General features: G+C 33.6%; 2 protein-coding genes across 2 annotated transcripts; both read right to left on the bottom strand.

Moving 5' to 3' along the window:
• Nucleotides 1-2,578: 2,578 nt before the first annotated feature.
• Nucleotides 2,579-6,442, bottom strand: LOC114745786 (transmembrane 9 superfamily member 7). The gene is made up of 7 exons (XM_028933954.1): nucleotides 6,266-6,442; nucleotides 5,372-5,536; nucleotides 5,143-5,252; nucleotides 4,885-4,993; nucleotides 4,698-4,810; nucleotides 4,257-4,407; nucleotides 2,579-4,142 (listed from the first exon to the last, which is right to left on the bottom strand). The coding sequence occupies exons 1-7, from the start codon at nucleotides 6,374-6,376 to the stop codon at nucleotides 2,985-2,987; spliced, it is 1,917 nt and encodes a 638-aa protein (XP_028789787.1). The 5' UTR covers nucleotides 6,377-6,442; the 3' UTR covers nucleotides 2,579-2,984.
• A 2,063-nt stretch (nucleotides 6,443-8,505) lies between these two features.
• LOC114745782 (WD-40 repeat-containing protein MSI4-like) lies at nucleotides 8,506-15,251 on the bottom strand. Its single transcript, XM_028933950.1, has 15 exons — nucleotides 15,121-15,251; nucleotides 13,108-13,171; nucleotides 12,634-12,717; nucleotides 12,432-12,494; nucleotides 12,128-12,193; nucleotides 11,892-11,966; nucleotides 11,130-11,205; nucleotides 10,695-10,872; nucleotides 10,463-10,544; nucleotides 10,237-10,313; nucleotides 10,019-10,133; nucleotides 9,790-9,864; nucleotides 9,065-9,147; nucleotides 8,846-8,942; nucleotides 8,506-8,643 (listed from the first exon to the last, which is right to left on the bottom strand). Exons 1-15 carry the CDS (start codon nucleotides 15,249-15,251, stop codon nucleotides 8,506-8,508), a joined length of 1,404 nt encoding a protein of 467 aa, XP_028789783.1.
• Between the last annotated feature and the right edge of the window lie 252 nt (nucleotides 15,252-15,503).

Raw genomic sequence — 15,503 nt, 5'->3', positions numbered from 1 at the left:
TATATCCTTGCTTTGCCCCGTTTATATATTGTAGTTAGACGTACTCATAATTTACATAATTCCTTTTGCGGAGAAAACTGGAACTCGAATCACTTGGAAACAATAAATGAAAGTTTTTATTCCGTTTTGTCTTATAATTTATCTTCTTCAAATTGAAACAAGTATAACTGATATGTTTGTTCAACCATCTCTTCCTTCTGCTTCTCTGATCATCGTCGTCCTCATGATGATGATTCTGATACACTGTTCCCAACAATCGTCCTCATGCTTTGCTCATCAACGGAATCTCCTTCTCATCTTTCTGCAAGAAACAAGAACATAGTGAGCTTCACATGAAGTGGATCATTAAATTATTCGAATCCTTTCCTGTCGGTGAAACTTCTCTTGATTTCAAACTACCTAGTACCTTCCGTCTTCTTCACAAGCTGCCTCCCCCAAGTTTCAGTCCTTGAAAGTTCTGAAACTAAACATGAACCAAGTCGACGACCCAATGAAGCTTCCCAAGACGGAATTTGCTTCTATTGAAACTCTTCATGTCGAATGAATTCGCACTACTGATTCAGTTATTGATTGGATCTCAGAGAGTTGCCCGTCCTTGAAACATCTATTCCTCAAAAAATTCAATCTTATCGGACAGAACCAGAACAAGAGTTTACACTACGAAGCTCAAGTTTGGAGGATTTAACCATTCATGTTCTCAGTTGCTACAAAACTCTGAGGATTATCACTGAGCATCTACGAACCCTCAATTGTGTCATTGGTGGACATAATGTTCTCCATCGTCATACCATTAAGTTTGTGCTTGAGATCTCTTCTGCACCTAACCTACAAAGTCTCACTTGGGTTGGTCGTCATGATAGGCCTCATGATGATGCAGAGATGACCAAAATTTGCAGATCACCGATGGTATCCCTAGAACGCTGATCATCATGAACGAACCAAATGTGAAAGTGCTCATACAAATTATTGAAAGCCATACCTTCTTCGACAAGAGAACTACATATAGATGCGATATTGCTTCAACATTTGGCACTAATGCTGCTTGTACCTATGGGAATGTTTGAGGTTAGTTCATGAATTTGAGCTCCATTTTATAGGCTTCAATCTACGATTACAAAGATAATACAAGCTTGTTTCTCATCACATTAGGAAGCCATCAGGAAGCCTTAAAAGTCAGTTAGAACGAAATATGATGGCTTTTTACTCCAAAGCTGCTTTAAAATTGAAGCAATTTTTTCTGGTTTCTGAATTTTGACATTTGGCTTTTTCTTCAAATTAGATTTTTTTGAAACCAGCTTTTCAATATATGATATAAAAAAAAAATCACATTACACTAGTTACATCGGATAAAAATCACTTTTGTCAGCATTAATCCAAACAAGCATATATAAGTCATATGTATGTGTGCGTATGTATTTTTTTTTGTTTTGTATACAGTTTTTCAGAATGCATGAATCAATATATTAATCACCCAAATATCATGATATCAAAATTTTAAATATCAGCTAATGAATTGTATAGAGGGGGGGGGGAAGCAGACAAGGTTTTCTCTTTTTCAATTTCTTGCTTTCCACTTGTAGGATTTACATGGAGAGACCCCTATTTCACTTGAAAGCCTTCGCCACCTGGAAATACATGTTCAAGGAGGGTATATCGAAGAGGACTATATTATTACCGTCCTGGATAGATGACCACATTTAGAAACTCGCCTTTCCGAATTATCCAACAATTCACAAAAGTAATTCCTGAAATCTCAATTCTAAGAAGGTATGTTTGCATTACTACATATATATATATATATATATATATATATATTTTCCCCTCCCCCCTTCTTCTATATATAACTTTATTTGATGTGTGAATGTTTCGGCAATCTGTGAATGACATGTTTAAGGAAGCACTAAGAGAGTGTAGGAGAGGTGAAGGGAGGAAAACAAAGGGACTGAAGAAGGTGAAGATGATGATAAGAGAGTGGTCGTATGATATGGGGGTTGTGATAGGCTGGTTGATGAAGTCAGGCACAGACCTGGAAGAGATGAGTGTGTATGGTCGTTTTCACAAGTTTATGACGCGAGAGGGCCTCCAATATTTGCAGCGTTTCAAGAGGGCTTCTCCTCAACCACCCACTTTTCATTTCTTTCCTGATTGAGATTATAGTTCTGATGATCAGTAGCTATTTAGCATCGTGTGCGTAATTGTTAGTCATAATTATGTTTGTTATGACTTTTTATTGAGCTGTAAACATTAATGATAATATCCTTCTTGATCATTTTTTTTTGCACTTATTAATTATTGGTAATATATAAGTATTATATATTATTTTCAACCTCGTCCACGCTGCTTAATACTTTCTGATAAAATCACTAACAGATATGTACCGTGCGCACTGAATTTTACCAGAGTCTATGCGAGGACCCCCTTTTAAACATTATGTCAGGGTCTTGGATTTCTTGACTCAAAATTTTGACAGTGTCTGTGCATAAGTATAAACAACCGGCTCAAATCTCCCTATACCATTCTCATATTTAACAGTGTCTATGCATGAGTATAAACACCCGAACAATGGAACAATAAGGTAGAAATTTCAAGGACATATTTGTCCATATCAGATGCATTAACAGCTGGGCTTAACCCGACCCGACCAGATCCGGGCTGGGATGAATCGGGTGTGAATTTTGCACCAATGCCCCGATGACTATCTTAAGATTGAATGCCTTATGTTAAGACACATGGACATGTAGAAATAGGCAAGCATCAAGTCGTTGCTTCATAATCTGTCACAGCAACATTTGGAAACTAGGTAACTAATTAAAAGTACAACTGCTATTCTAACATAACTAAAATAATTATAAAAAAAAAAAAAAAAAAAACTCCAATCAAGGGAAACAAGTTCCCTTCAGTATCTGCTTCAAGACTTCACCTTTTCTACGGCCTCTCATATGGTCTGAGCGTTAGCCTCCTTCTCATCCGTTATATGACGTAAATCAGTCAATCTTCACAGACGAATAGATCTTGCGGACAAACCAGAAGCAAGCATAGAAGCCAATAGTCCCGGTCAGAACAAAGAAGGCATACGAAACAATTATCATATACCCGAAGTACAGGATGCCAGAGACAAATTTAGTTATCTCCAATTTGGTAAAGAAGTAGAAAATTGAGTAGAGGAAAAGGTACAGAGCAGAGGACCCGGCAGTGAGGTAAGATCTCCACCACCAGTTGTAGTCTTCGCTGCACAACTGGAAGTAGCAGAGCACGATTGTTATCTCCGCACAAGTGATTAATAGTATGACAAACACTATGAAAAGGAAGCCAAATATGTAGTAGAACTGGTTCAGCCAAATTGATGTCAAGATAAAGAAGAGCTCGATGAACACTGCGCCAAATGGGAGAATGCCTCCAACAAGAACAGAGAAGATGGGTTGCATATACCATGCCTGCTCAGGTACCTGCCTGGGAATTTTATTGGTTTTCACAGGATCTTCAATAGCTGGCTTCTTAAAACCCAAGTAACTACCCACAAATACCAAGGGCACTGATATACCAAACCACAGGCAAACAAGAGCAAACATTGTTCCAAAAGGCACTGCCCCAGAAGATTGCTCCCCCCAAATTATAGCATTCAGCACAAAGAATACAGAGAAAAGAATGCCTGGAAACATAAATGCAGTCTTTAAGGTATTCCTCTTCCATTCTGTGCCCTTGAACATTTTGTACAGACGTGCTGAGGAGTAGCCAGCACCCAAGCCCATAAAAACCCACAAAAGAACCATGGCTGTCATAAGACCGCCTCGATTGGATGGGGATAAGAATCCCAGCAATGCAAATATCATTGTCACAAGTGTCATTCCAAAGATCTGAACACCAGTACCAACATAAACACAAAGTAAATTCGAATTGGTTGGTGGCCTGAAAACATCTCCATGGAGAAGTTTCCATCCTGTCTCTTCCTGGGCCTCATCTTGGGTTTCTAGCTGGTTATAATTAGAAATATCTTTGTAAAGAGTTCTCAGCATGATCATTGCCACCATTCCGGAAAGGAAAAGAACAATCATCAGAGAGTTAATGATGGAGAACCAGTGGATCTGGTCATCATTCATTAGAAGATATGTATCCCATCGAGATGCCCATTTGATTTCACTTTTCTGGGGGGCAAAAAAAAAAACAAGAAGAAGAAAGAATCATTAAACCTGAATTAATGTGGCCAATCACAGATGAGGTGAAAGAAGAAGAGTGCCCATAGGCATGATCAGAGATACCTTGAAGGAAACATCATAAGTGAATACAATGTCCTTGTTTTTTCCTACTTCTTGTGGGACAGTGCTGCCTTGCATTAAATTCTTGGTGTCTTTATTGCATGTTGTTACTTGTGGATTCTTCTCATCCCACTCCTTGTATTCGTGATTGATACTGTATGCGGTGATAGAATTCATATGAGAAGACAAGAACATACAATAAGTAGTTATGCAAAAATCAACAACAAAGCAGTCAATACAGAAGCTCAATGTTTTTGAACTGATTTCGATAAAGACCAGGGATTACAATATCTTAAGAGCATTGTTAACAAGCATAAAATGCAGAGGTATGATAAAAAACAATGAGGAAAAGGGGAAGTATCTAGAACCCTTCTTTAAAATAGCATGAAAGACCTTGTTTTATCTTCGAACAAAAGAGGCTACAGATGAGATAGGGAACAACACCTGTTTGGGGTGACTTCGAACCCAACAATACGAGCAGAATCAGTTTCAGGATCCTCATGATACATGACTCTAAAGCTCAGGTGGTTATTGATAAAATATTTCTCCTCCTTGCTCTACAGGTAAATGTTAAGTTTGTGAGAACAGAAAAAACAAATTTCCATATCAAAAGTGATTTCTGAGTTTATACCCCTTGATAGTTTCCTTTAAACCCAACACGAAACCCATGTTCATATGTGGTTGATTGCCCTCCATCCCTCCTCTGTCTAAGAACAGCAACTGGAAGATTATCCAAAATCCTGCATATTCATCTCATGAGTGACTCGTGTCAGCAAGGATATACAAAGCAAAAGACAAGCAGACTGTCAAAGAGAACTTTCAAAAACATAAAAGGACTTATATTATATAGCAAGAGCAAAGCACTAGAAAATATACATTAATCACTTACATGTTTACTCGATATTCATCATCAATTTTTTCTTGAAAATTCTTCGCAGACTCAGCATCCAAAGTCACGCGACAAGCTACAGTACAAGATTGTTCCTTCCTCATTTTAAACTGAAAAAAGAATAAATCGAATTAGGTTGTAGAATCAAAAGAAGAAACCATTGTAACAAACTCTTAAAGGCCTAGTTATCCAAGTAAATTGCTAAATGAAATCAGTAATAGATATGTACCGTGTATACTGAATTTTCAATGCGATCCCCTCGAAGAACCTCTCCTAAATTTTCTGCATTGTTCACAATCTTCGGGGGTTTGCAATACTTCAAGAAGTAGTAGTCGTACGGAAGTTGAGTCTTTGTAGATGATAATTTGTTCACTTTAACAGACAGCGGTTCATCCTAGTCCCATAGCAGAAGGAACGAATCAATATTTTCAGGGTAATACAACAAACCTATATATATATATATATATATATATATATAAAACGAACAAATTAAAATTGAAAAAAAAAAAAAACTGAACCATAGTTACAAGACTCCTCATTCAGGAAATACAACAATTAGAAGTTCCTAATACAGAAATCATTTATTGAGGTCACAGGAAGATTCAATTCAGCACCAGAAAGACGGCAACTGAAGCTGTATTTTATGAATTTCTCACTTTATATTAATAGATTTGATCACCCTGTTCTCAATTTCCGTACATCAATCAACCAAAACTATCAAGACCCGAACTCAAAAAGCTAACCTAACTCCCTAAGACTCTGCAATTCATTTCCCGACAGACACTCGTCCAACCAATTCACCCGAACAAACGATCTTTTAAGAGAAGTCATTTCTAGCTCGAACCACATCAGAACAACCAAATAATCCACGATAGCCTGATGAAAAACGTAAGCAGAAACTGTAAGGCAAATAGGATCATTTCTCATTCTCGAATCTCGAACGAAGACAAAGGAAAGGACATAGATCAGACCTAAAACCCCAGATCCAACAACTATCAAATGCAAAATTAAAGAACGTCCAGGATTCAAAGAAATTAAACGACCAGAGAGAAACGGGTAGTACATCAAAAATCAACAGGTAGAAACTGAGAAAATAGAAGTAAAAGGGATTGAGGGAGCATACAGTATGAAAATCTCGAGGAGCAACGCCGGGAAGGTAGAACGAGTGGGCGTATGAGATGAAGAAGAGAAGGAAGGAGAAAGCGGTGATCTTCGGAGCGGAGATGGTAGGCATCTTCGTCTGCCTCTTTGGGTGCTTCAATGGAATAAAGGAACGAAAGATCCACCGATACACAAGAAATGGAGTGGCCCAGCTGAAGAAGAATTCACTTCTGCCGAGATTGTTTCTGAGTTCTGACTTTCTGCAGCTTCCGCTCACGCTTCCGGAAACATCATACTCCAGGACTCGGATTTTATCCACGCTGCTTGAATTGATTTGGAGTGAGCAATGAAGAAACTTATTTTATATTTGGATACAATAATACACTTTATATTTTATAATTATAAAATTATTTTTTTGTGTACTTATAAAATTATTTTAATATTTATAACAAAAACACTAAAATTTATTTTTAGATGAAATTTGATTAAAAATATGACATTTTTGTGTATTCATGCAAAATCTTAAAGCTGAATATGAGTAATATTACTTACTCATGCATGTATTTTATATCGATTAAAAATTTTTGTTCTCAAAATTAATGAAATTAAGTAGGTTAGTTATTCTTAAAAAAATGTGTATTGATTTTTGTAAAATACTTCTTTAATTATTTGCATTAGACCCTATTAATGAAAACTTCCTTTGATTTATGAAATCAATAATGAAAGTTTAGAGGAGAAATTATAATTTTGGGAGACAATATATCTAGATATAATATAAGAGTTAATTTGGTATTTAATTTAGTTTTAAATATAAAATTTTTTGTCTTTCATATTTATCTATTTTTCTAAAGTAGTCCTTATAGTAGTTACATATGTTAAAAATTCTATTAAATGGTAATTCTAACTAATATACATGATTAGTCAGAATATTCTATGAAAAATAATATATATGCATTACATATAACTAATTTAACAAATTTTCTCAATTTTTTCAAATTAGCTCATTAACTCTTATATTAAAAACCAAATGTAGTACTCTTCCAATCCTTAATATGGGACCTAATTGTTAAGTTAATTTTGGTCCTAAATATAAAATTTATTTCTCATATTTATCAGTTTTTCCTAAATTATCCCTGCAGATACTTCCTCAACCATAATCAATTAAGTGAAGGAGGGAGGATATTAAAAAAGATGATTATAGTGTTTTAGGAAAAACATTTCATATTTTTTATAATTAGCTAACTTATCTAACTTCCTTAATCTTATCAAATTAGTTAAATAAATCTTATATTAAGAACTTGAGGAGTATTAAAAATACAAAGAGAGAAAGTTAATGTTCGCTTTCAATTTATTAACAAGCTGTTGGTTGAAATGGAGAGTACAAGTTCAAATTTTAGGTTGCGCCTAAGATTGCTTAAAAATACTGAGTTATAAAAAAAAAACACCAATAGAGAGAGCGAGAGAACGTGATTTGTTTGTCAATTTTGCTTTAAATTTTCACAACTAATACATGTGACCATGTGAGTGAATACGCTGCACAAAGCACCAGTTTAAGATTAATTATTAAGAGTTTGTTTAAGTTTTCATGATATAAAGTTATTTATTTAAAAAAATCATTTATATAAAATTTCATAATACTTTTTTAAACTTTTAAAATAATTAAAAACTAAAATAATATTTTATTATTATTTTTGAAAACCTACTTTGAATAAAATTTGAAAATAATTAATCACATGTCAGCCAAAAGAGGATCTCAAAAAATCAGGAGTTGGACAAAGATATCATAAAATCTGAAAATCACAAAACAGTTTTCATAAAATCACTTTAGTTAGTTTGCAAGTTACCCCCTAACTACTACTTCCGTTTGATTAGCTGAAAGATTCTTTGTTGAACAAATTTACTCTCCTACTCCAACCAACTCGATATTGACTAAAAATTTAAAAAAATGGAAAACACATTGAATAGTCAACGTGTTCTCATGAACATCAAATATATATATTGGCAACATCCATCATTTATAAAACCTTAAGTAAAATATGGTAAGTATCAATCCTATAAATATGTTAACAAATTAAAATATAGCATAACATCACAAACTAAGGCATTTATATAACATTAATGATGATGATTTTAAATGTTCAAACAGTATCTGAATCTTGCATTATGAAATAAGAGTTGCCAAGTCACTATGTCAATATAGTTATTCTCATATATATTAATGTTGAAGTCATACTGGGTTGACCAACTAATTAGAAAACCTAGCTAGAAGCAAAAGCATAAATCCTTGATAGATGACAGGCTTCGTCCCGCAGTGCAACGTCTGAACCTGTTCAGCTCTGCCATTTTCCTCTCCACGTTCTCATTATTCTCTTCATATATTACATCCATCACTCGCCACATCTGTATTTTTCATGAAAACAACCTTTAAATTATTTCATAATTGAGTTATAGAGAAACCACACTGACTAAAATAATCAAAATTTGATTAACTAAATTGTAAGAATCGACAATAATAATACTAGAATTAATGTTATATGTCTTATTGAATCTTTATAAATGTTTATCTGTGTATGTAAAGACAGAATTGCTCGTGTAGATGTACCTGTAATGTACCACCTCCGAGACCTCTGCAATCATTAGAGAGACTAACAATGGTCCAAGGATCTGATGGATTCCACTGGAATTCAATTGCCCTATGCCTGACAATATTAGATAAAAAAACCATTGTTTTCAAACATTTTAACCTTGACCCAAAAAAAAAAACAAAACAAAACGGAAGAGTATGTAACTAATTAAACAGTTAACTATGTATGTTACTCACCTGTGACCAACATGTCGGAAGAATAAACCAGGAGGTGCCCTTTCTTCTCTCACACCACCAGCACAAGATGAACCTCTCTCAACCTATATACACAATATAACAGAGAGAGAGAGAGTAAGATGTTCAAGAAATATAATATATATATATATATATATATATGAGATGAGGTGTTTAAATATCCTGAAAATATCTACAAGGGAGCATTCAGCACCAAGATTTTTTTTTTACCCTTATATGACTTGTAAGTTTATTTTCGTAGCATAAAATAACCTTGGTCATTGTCTGCTGTTAAATTTGACTATTAAATTATATATACAGTTTGACCAAAGCTTTTAATAGTTAAATTTAACGATATATAACGGTTCAGGACAAAAATGCTAAATAGAACTTTCAAGGCATTTAAGAGTCAAAAAAACTTTTAGATGCTGGATGTTTCTCTGTGAATATTTTTAAGGTATTTAAACATCTTATCCCTATATATATATATATATATTCATGTAGGCAAACACACAATTCTCTATCTGAGTACATATAGTGTTTTTAGGCCTTTTGACCTAATGGCACCTGATGTTTCCTTATTGTAGCACTTGAATGTGGATTCGATTCTTGGGAATAAAACAGAAACGAGAAGATAGTGTTCCCAACAGTGTTGGAACTTATGATGTTTAAGAAAATGAAGGAAAATAATTAATAATTAAATATCTAAGAGAGTTCCATCAAATTACCTTTTCATAGTCCCAAATGTTAACAATGCCATCATCACCAGAAGTGCCAAATACGGATGGTTTATCGGGACACCACTGCACAGTTCAAAGTTCAAACACCCACCTTTAATTTAATCTCAACATATCACTCCTATTAATTCATTAATTAGATTTAAACATAATAAGTTTTAACCCTTAATTAAAGTACCATAAAAGTTTTAGTTCAAAGAATATATACATATATATGTACCTGAACACAAAGGACAGATGCATCGTGTCCCTGGAATTTATAAACAGGATTCGGTCCTCGTCGGCCATTGTTAAGGTTTCGACGATCATACATGTGAACTGACCTATCAGCAGAACTGTATAGTTCACCAGAAACCAAAAAAAAGACATTTATCTAATTATTAAAAGAAAAAAATTTAATTATTGTTGTATAATTAAGCAGTGGGTGTGCGTACAGACCCAGTGAGAATATAATTAACATCGAAGTTATTCCATTCGACACAGTGGATATCGTCCTCAAGATGAGCTTTCTGGACCTGTTAAAATTAGGAGAGACAATAATATTGACGAGCATATATAATAGTTTAAGATAGTTTGGAGATTTGAAAGTTAATTAATTATATTGTTATCATTAAGAAAATTGATAAATAAACAGAAATAAATAAATTAATTAAAGAATAAGAACCTGGATAACGGGGTCTGGGCCAACACGGGCGTCCCATAATATGAAGTTGGAATCGTCCCCTACGCTACAGAACTCTTGTGGACTTTCCAATAAAGAGGTGCAAATATTTGCGTAGTGAGAAGGTTAAATACTTGAACTTAATAATATTTAGGAATAATAGCTTTTTGGATTTGGAGCTTGTAAATATAATTAAACTAACTCAAGATAGAAATTAATTAGTAAGTATATATACCTAGTAGGGCAAAACTGGACATCTTCGACAGTATCAGTGTGTCCACGGAAGATGCCACGTGGATTGACAACAGGGTTATAATTCCTACCAATAATGGAACCGAGTCTAAAGTAGGCTGCCTGTGCTAAAGATGTCATATGGTCTTCCACACTCCATAAAACAACATTCTTGTCCTTCCCTGCAGGATCGAATTTAGGGAGTGTCTATATTAAATTTCTAGAAATAATTTTACTGCGTGCCAAATAATATGAAATTAAAAGAGTTTTGTCTCAAATTGTATGAAAGTATATTTTTTAAGTGCTTTTTAAAACAATCAAATGAAAATTTGGTGTTTGCATGCATGCGTCAGAGCCATAAAACAAGAGCATAGGAAACAGAATCTCTAAAAGATGTTTATAAAATCAGAATTAATGTAAAATGAAAAAGAACATGGACCTCCAGAAAGAACATAAGGTTCAGAAGCAGAAACAGCCAAAGCAAATTGAGCAATATCATCGTGCCCCGCCAGTATCTGCAAAATAGATATGAATATATGCATGTATATCAGCAAACTTAACCAAAACATCCAAGATATCTTCACAACATACTTAAAGATTTCCTTATGATATTTTCCTCCCACAAGTTTGTCCTCTTTTAGAATGCTCTCCCAAGCAAAGCCTATGAGTATCTTTTTAATTAGGATGCTCTCCCCTTTATAGGTCCGCAAGGATGTTCCTTGCAGAAAGTTTTCTCTAGGGTCGGACTATATCTAAGTGTTTTTGAGGATGCTCTCAGAATCCAATAATAAGCTAAAAGAAGAGATATATGAGTGCTTTTTAGAATGATTTCTGAGCCAAACAAGTCAAAGAGTATAAAGACTCCTTTTAGGATGCTCTCTAGAACGATTCTAAAAGTTAAAGAAATATATGCATAAGTGAAAGAACTCATAAGCTCAATGTCTTGACCTTTTATTAGAAGCTGCCCAGTATCATCCAAACATGTCTGAACCATTTTCAATCTTATTAAAAAAAAAAAAAAAAACACACACACACACACACACATATTAAGATTGTATTTATATTGGTGAATTCCATAGATAAACTCAGGCGCAATTATTCATAGTAAATTACCATATATGGTACATAAAAATTGCCCGAATGAATTAATGGAAAAATGTATGAGGAGAGACCCCCAAAAAACAAAAAAAAAGCTAAATACCAGATCCGGTATGGAATATTCAGCTCCAGGGATAGCATGGCGAGCTGGTTGAGCGTCAATATCCCAAATTATTAACTGTTTCATATATATTCAAAAATAGAAAAGAAAAAACTTAATTAGTGCCACAATTATAACAAGCTTACATTAATTAACTACCTCATCATAACTAATAAAATCTAGTTAACTAGGAATAATGTAGGGTAGTAAAAAGAAGCACTAAATTATTAGACAAACACCTCAGGTTTATCTGTGTGCACCACCAACAGATTATTATTCTGTGGCATTTCCCTGATTCTGTTAACCTGAAAGACATCATCAACGCCAAAGAATTTATTAGTTCATTCAACAATCAATAGTGATTATACACTGATCTAATATAAGAAAAGAGAGAATTAATTAATACTCATCTAGATATTTCAAAATAATCAGGCCTAGATGAATATTAACTAGTATTGCACTCTATATAGAAAAGGAAGAAGAAAAGATTAATGAGCAGATTCTAGAGGATTTGAAGATGATGTCCCATTTGTGTGTGCATACCTCTCCGGGGTGAATAATGGATTTGTTCTTCTTGATATTGGGAGAGCGTGCGTCTTCATGAAACTGATCAATCAAGAAATATCAAATTACAACCAAAAAGTACATCCACTTGAATTACAATTGGATAAATAGAAGCTTCATGATCACATAGCAAAACGCATAAATAAGAACAAGTCTTGGTAATGATATATGCATATGTTACCCTTCTGATATCCTCTGATGCAACCTTAGGCTTAACAATCTCACAGTCTGCTATAACTAGAGTATTTGGATAACTACCATCAGTCTGAAACATAATGGCAACATTAGTAAACTAAGAGCAAAGATATATGTAATAATTAATCACCAAGACAGCTCAACAAAAGCATGCTAAAATAATATTCTTATTGCAAACTAATTAGAAAAGCTTCAGGAAGACACGTATATATGAAAAGGGGATTAATGGGATTTCAATTCCAAAAGAGAGGATTAATGAAAGTTAGTCCCTGGAAAAAAGTTGCTGAAAAATGAGTTGCAAATGTTGCTTCAGCAGATAGTTGTAAAACAGGAATCTCAATTACAAATTAATTGAGAGTTACATTTGACAATTAAAAATGTTTTATTTATAATCAAAACTCAAATTTACAAGTTGTTTGAATTGTTATTATATATTCTCCATGTACGATATTGTTCTTGCCTGTTCAGTAAGGTACAAACGTTGTTTCTTGGTATCCCTAGTTTCATCGAATTGAGGGCCCCACCTGCGATTACAACAAGCTAATTAGTAGGGCTTTAAACAAAGGCTATTCTAGTTCCCCATTCTCATGTATGAACGCATATTCATAGAAGAAGTGACATAGAAATGAAAATGTAGAGTTGTGTATATAATTCACACACATGAACATTAATATATAGGAGATTATGCCAGGTCCTTAAGAATCTCTAAACATTATCGAAGCATTTTTGCATTTATATATACTCATCTCAAAATAAGCATATGTAAATATATATTTTGATAATCTCCAAGTAAAATGTTCAAATGAAAACGCTAAGAAGTCAATTATTCAGGATGGAAGAGGCAATTTCATGTTCTTCTAGCTAGATGCATGTCTTGTTATCGCAATAGTAAATCAATGAGTATATTAACTAACTGGTTAGACATACTCAAAATCTCAATATTAATGTTTTGTATTTCTAACCTTATATATAATTGTAAGAGGTTAATAGATTTTGATGAATAAGCAGTCATATCTTCGTTGCTTTGGCATGGTTCATTCCATAGCTTTTCATTTTAATTACAATAAAAAGTTATTTGTTCATACAAATTATCGTATTAATTCAAATCCAATTGAGTTTTTCAATTTTTTTTAAATTTGCAAATTTTAAATCCGAACTAAATGATACTAATTAAAATATAATGATTGTTGCTCTTTTCATGACATGTGAAGTATTTCATATATAGCAGTACAATGAACCATTAATAATAGAACAAGAAAATAAACAAACGACACAACCAATAGTATAAACAGTATGAACTACTAATTTATTTACAAATATAACTAAATCAAATTTTAAATAGTTTAGATTTTATCACAATAATAACCACAATACGCAATGAGCATTAAATGAGGATCAATGAATGAGTTTAGGTACTTATCACTTCGATAAGCATTTCAAGCTTATCAGATATATACTATCCAAATTTAATTTTTTTATTTTTAAAATAATTAAATTAATAGGTATAAAATTTAAAATAATAAAAATAACATCTCAACTATCATTTTTTTAAAAAAATTTATTTAAAATTAATTAATTAAAATTTTTAGATTTGAACAGTGCAGCTCGAGTCTGGATGATGTAGATCTAATATAATGAGTTTGGAGTGTTCAGACAAATTAGGTCCGATAGATTGAGGTTTTGCAGAGGGATGAAAATAAAAACATAACATTTTTCAAAAAGAAATTAATCAACCCAAACACTCTGCCTAATAGGGAATACAAATAATTAGATAAATAAGATTACAATCTAACAAAGTATCCATAGGCTGATGGCCAAAGAAAAAAAAAATTCACAGAATGAATATAACACTAATCCATATGTTTATCTTCATGAGTTATCGTATTAATTCCCAGTCGCAAATCATCACATCACAAACATACTCATATAATCATGATTGTGTTTTGTTAAGGATTTTTACTAATAAAGTGGCATCAAATTATGTTGGCTTCTTTGACGACGTACTTCGGAAATTTCAGATCTCTATTCTTTTTATTTCGAATAAAATAAGCATATAATAAAGACGGTCTTCTGTAAGACGGAGACGCTGTCTTACCAAAAAATATTTTTAAAAAATTAAAAAAAATCCAAATCAAATGGTTCAAATTGCTTCGTCTACGTCTAAAACCACTAAAGCTTGATGAACCGAATTCAAGACCAAAATTATTCAAGAACCCCCAAAAGAACAAAAAAAAAAAAACGCAGATCCATGCCGGAAGGATATTTGATTTCAGAGTTGACAGGGCCAACATCATAAGATCCTTCTTGGGAGAAAGGAGTCAAATAAATGGCGTCAATGTACGAACACATGAAGAGCTGAAATCGAAGCTCTCTTACGTGTTCCGTGGAATCATATCGCATAGTATATATCAAACTGGGTATCAGATATAAGAATAAAGCATGAAGGAGAGAGGAGGAGGAGAAGAAGAAGAACCGGCAGGAGAGAGAGGGCCAAGAAAGATTATGGTTGATGAACCAGTCATAGATGACTGGAACATAAAATTTCCAGCGATTATATCTTCTCTGCACATTGGTGGACACTGGAATGTCGTAACTTCCCTTCATTTCTCTGCTTTCTGCTTCCTCTCTTCACACCCAAAGTGCAGATGAATCTGCAGCTGCCAGCTGGATATGCCCTTCATATAGAGTGAAGAACAAGAAGAAGAAAGGAAGCCTGGGGACGGGACCCACACTCTGTATCTGGGGTCTGTATCTGTATCTGGATCTGTGAAAATAATTTTCATTTATTAGGACTTGTTTTTATGTTTGACCTGAAATTTATTGTATTGGCTAGGGCCTGCATTGATGTGGCATTAT

Source organism: Neltuma alba, unplaced genomic scaffold, assembly GCF_004799145.2.
Source record: "Neltuma alba isolate B1F8T4 unplaced genomic scaffold, ASM479914v2 tig00004804_pilon, whole genome shotgun sequence".
Taxonomy (NCBI): Eukaryota; Viridiplantae; Streptophyta; class Magnoliopsida; order Fabales; family Fabaceae; genus Neltuma; species Neltuma alba.
Note: the sequence above shows the minus strand (reverse complement) of the source record. Positions and strands in the feature narration are given on the sequence as shown.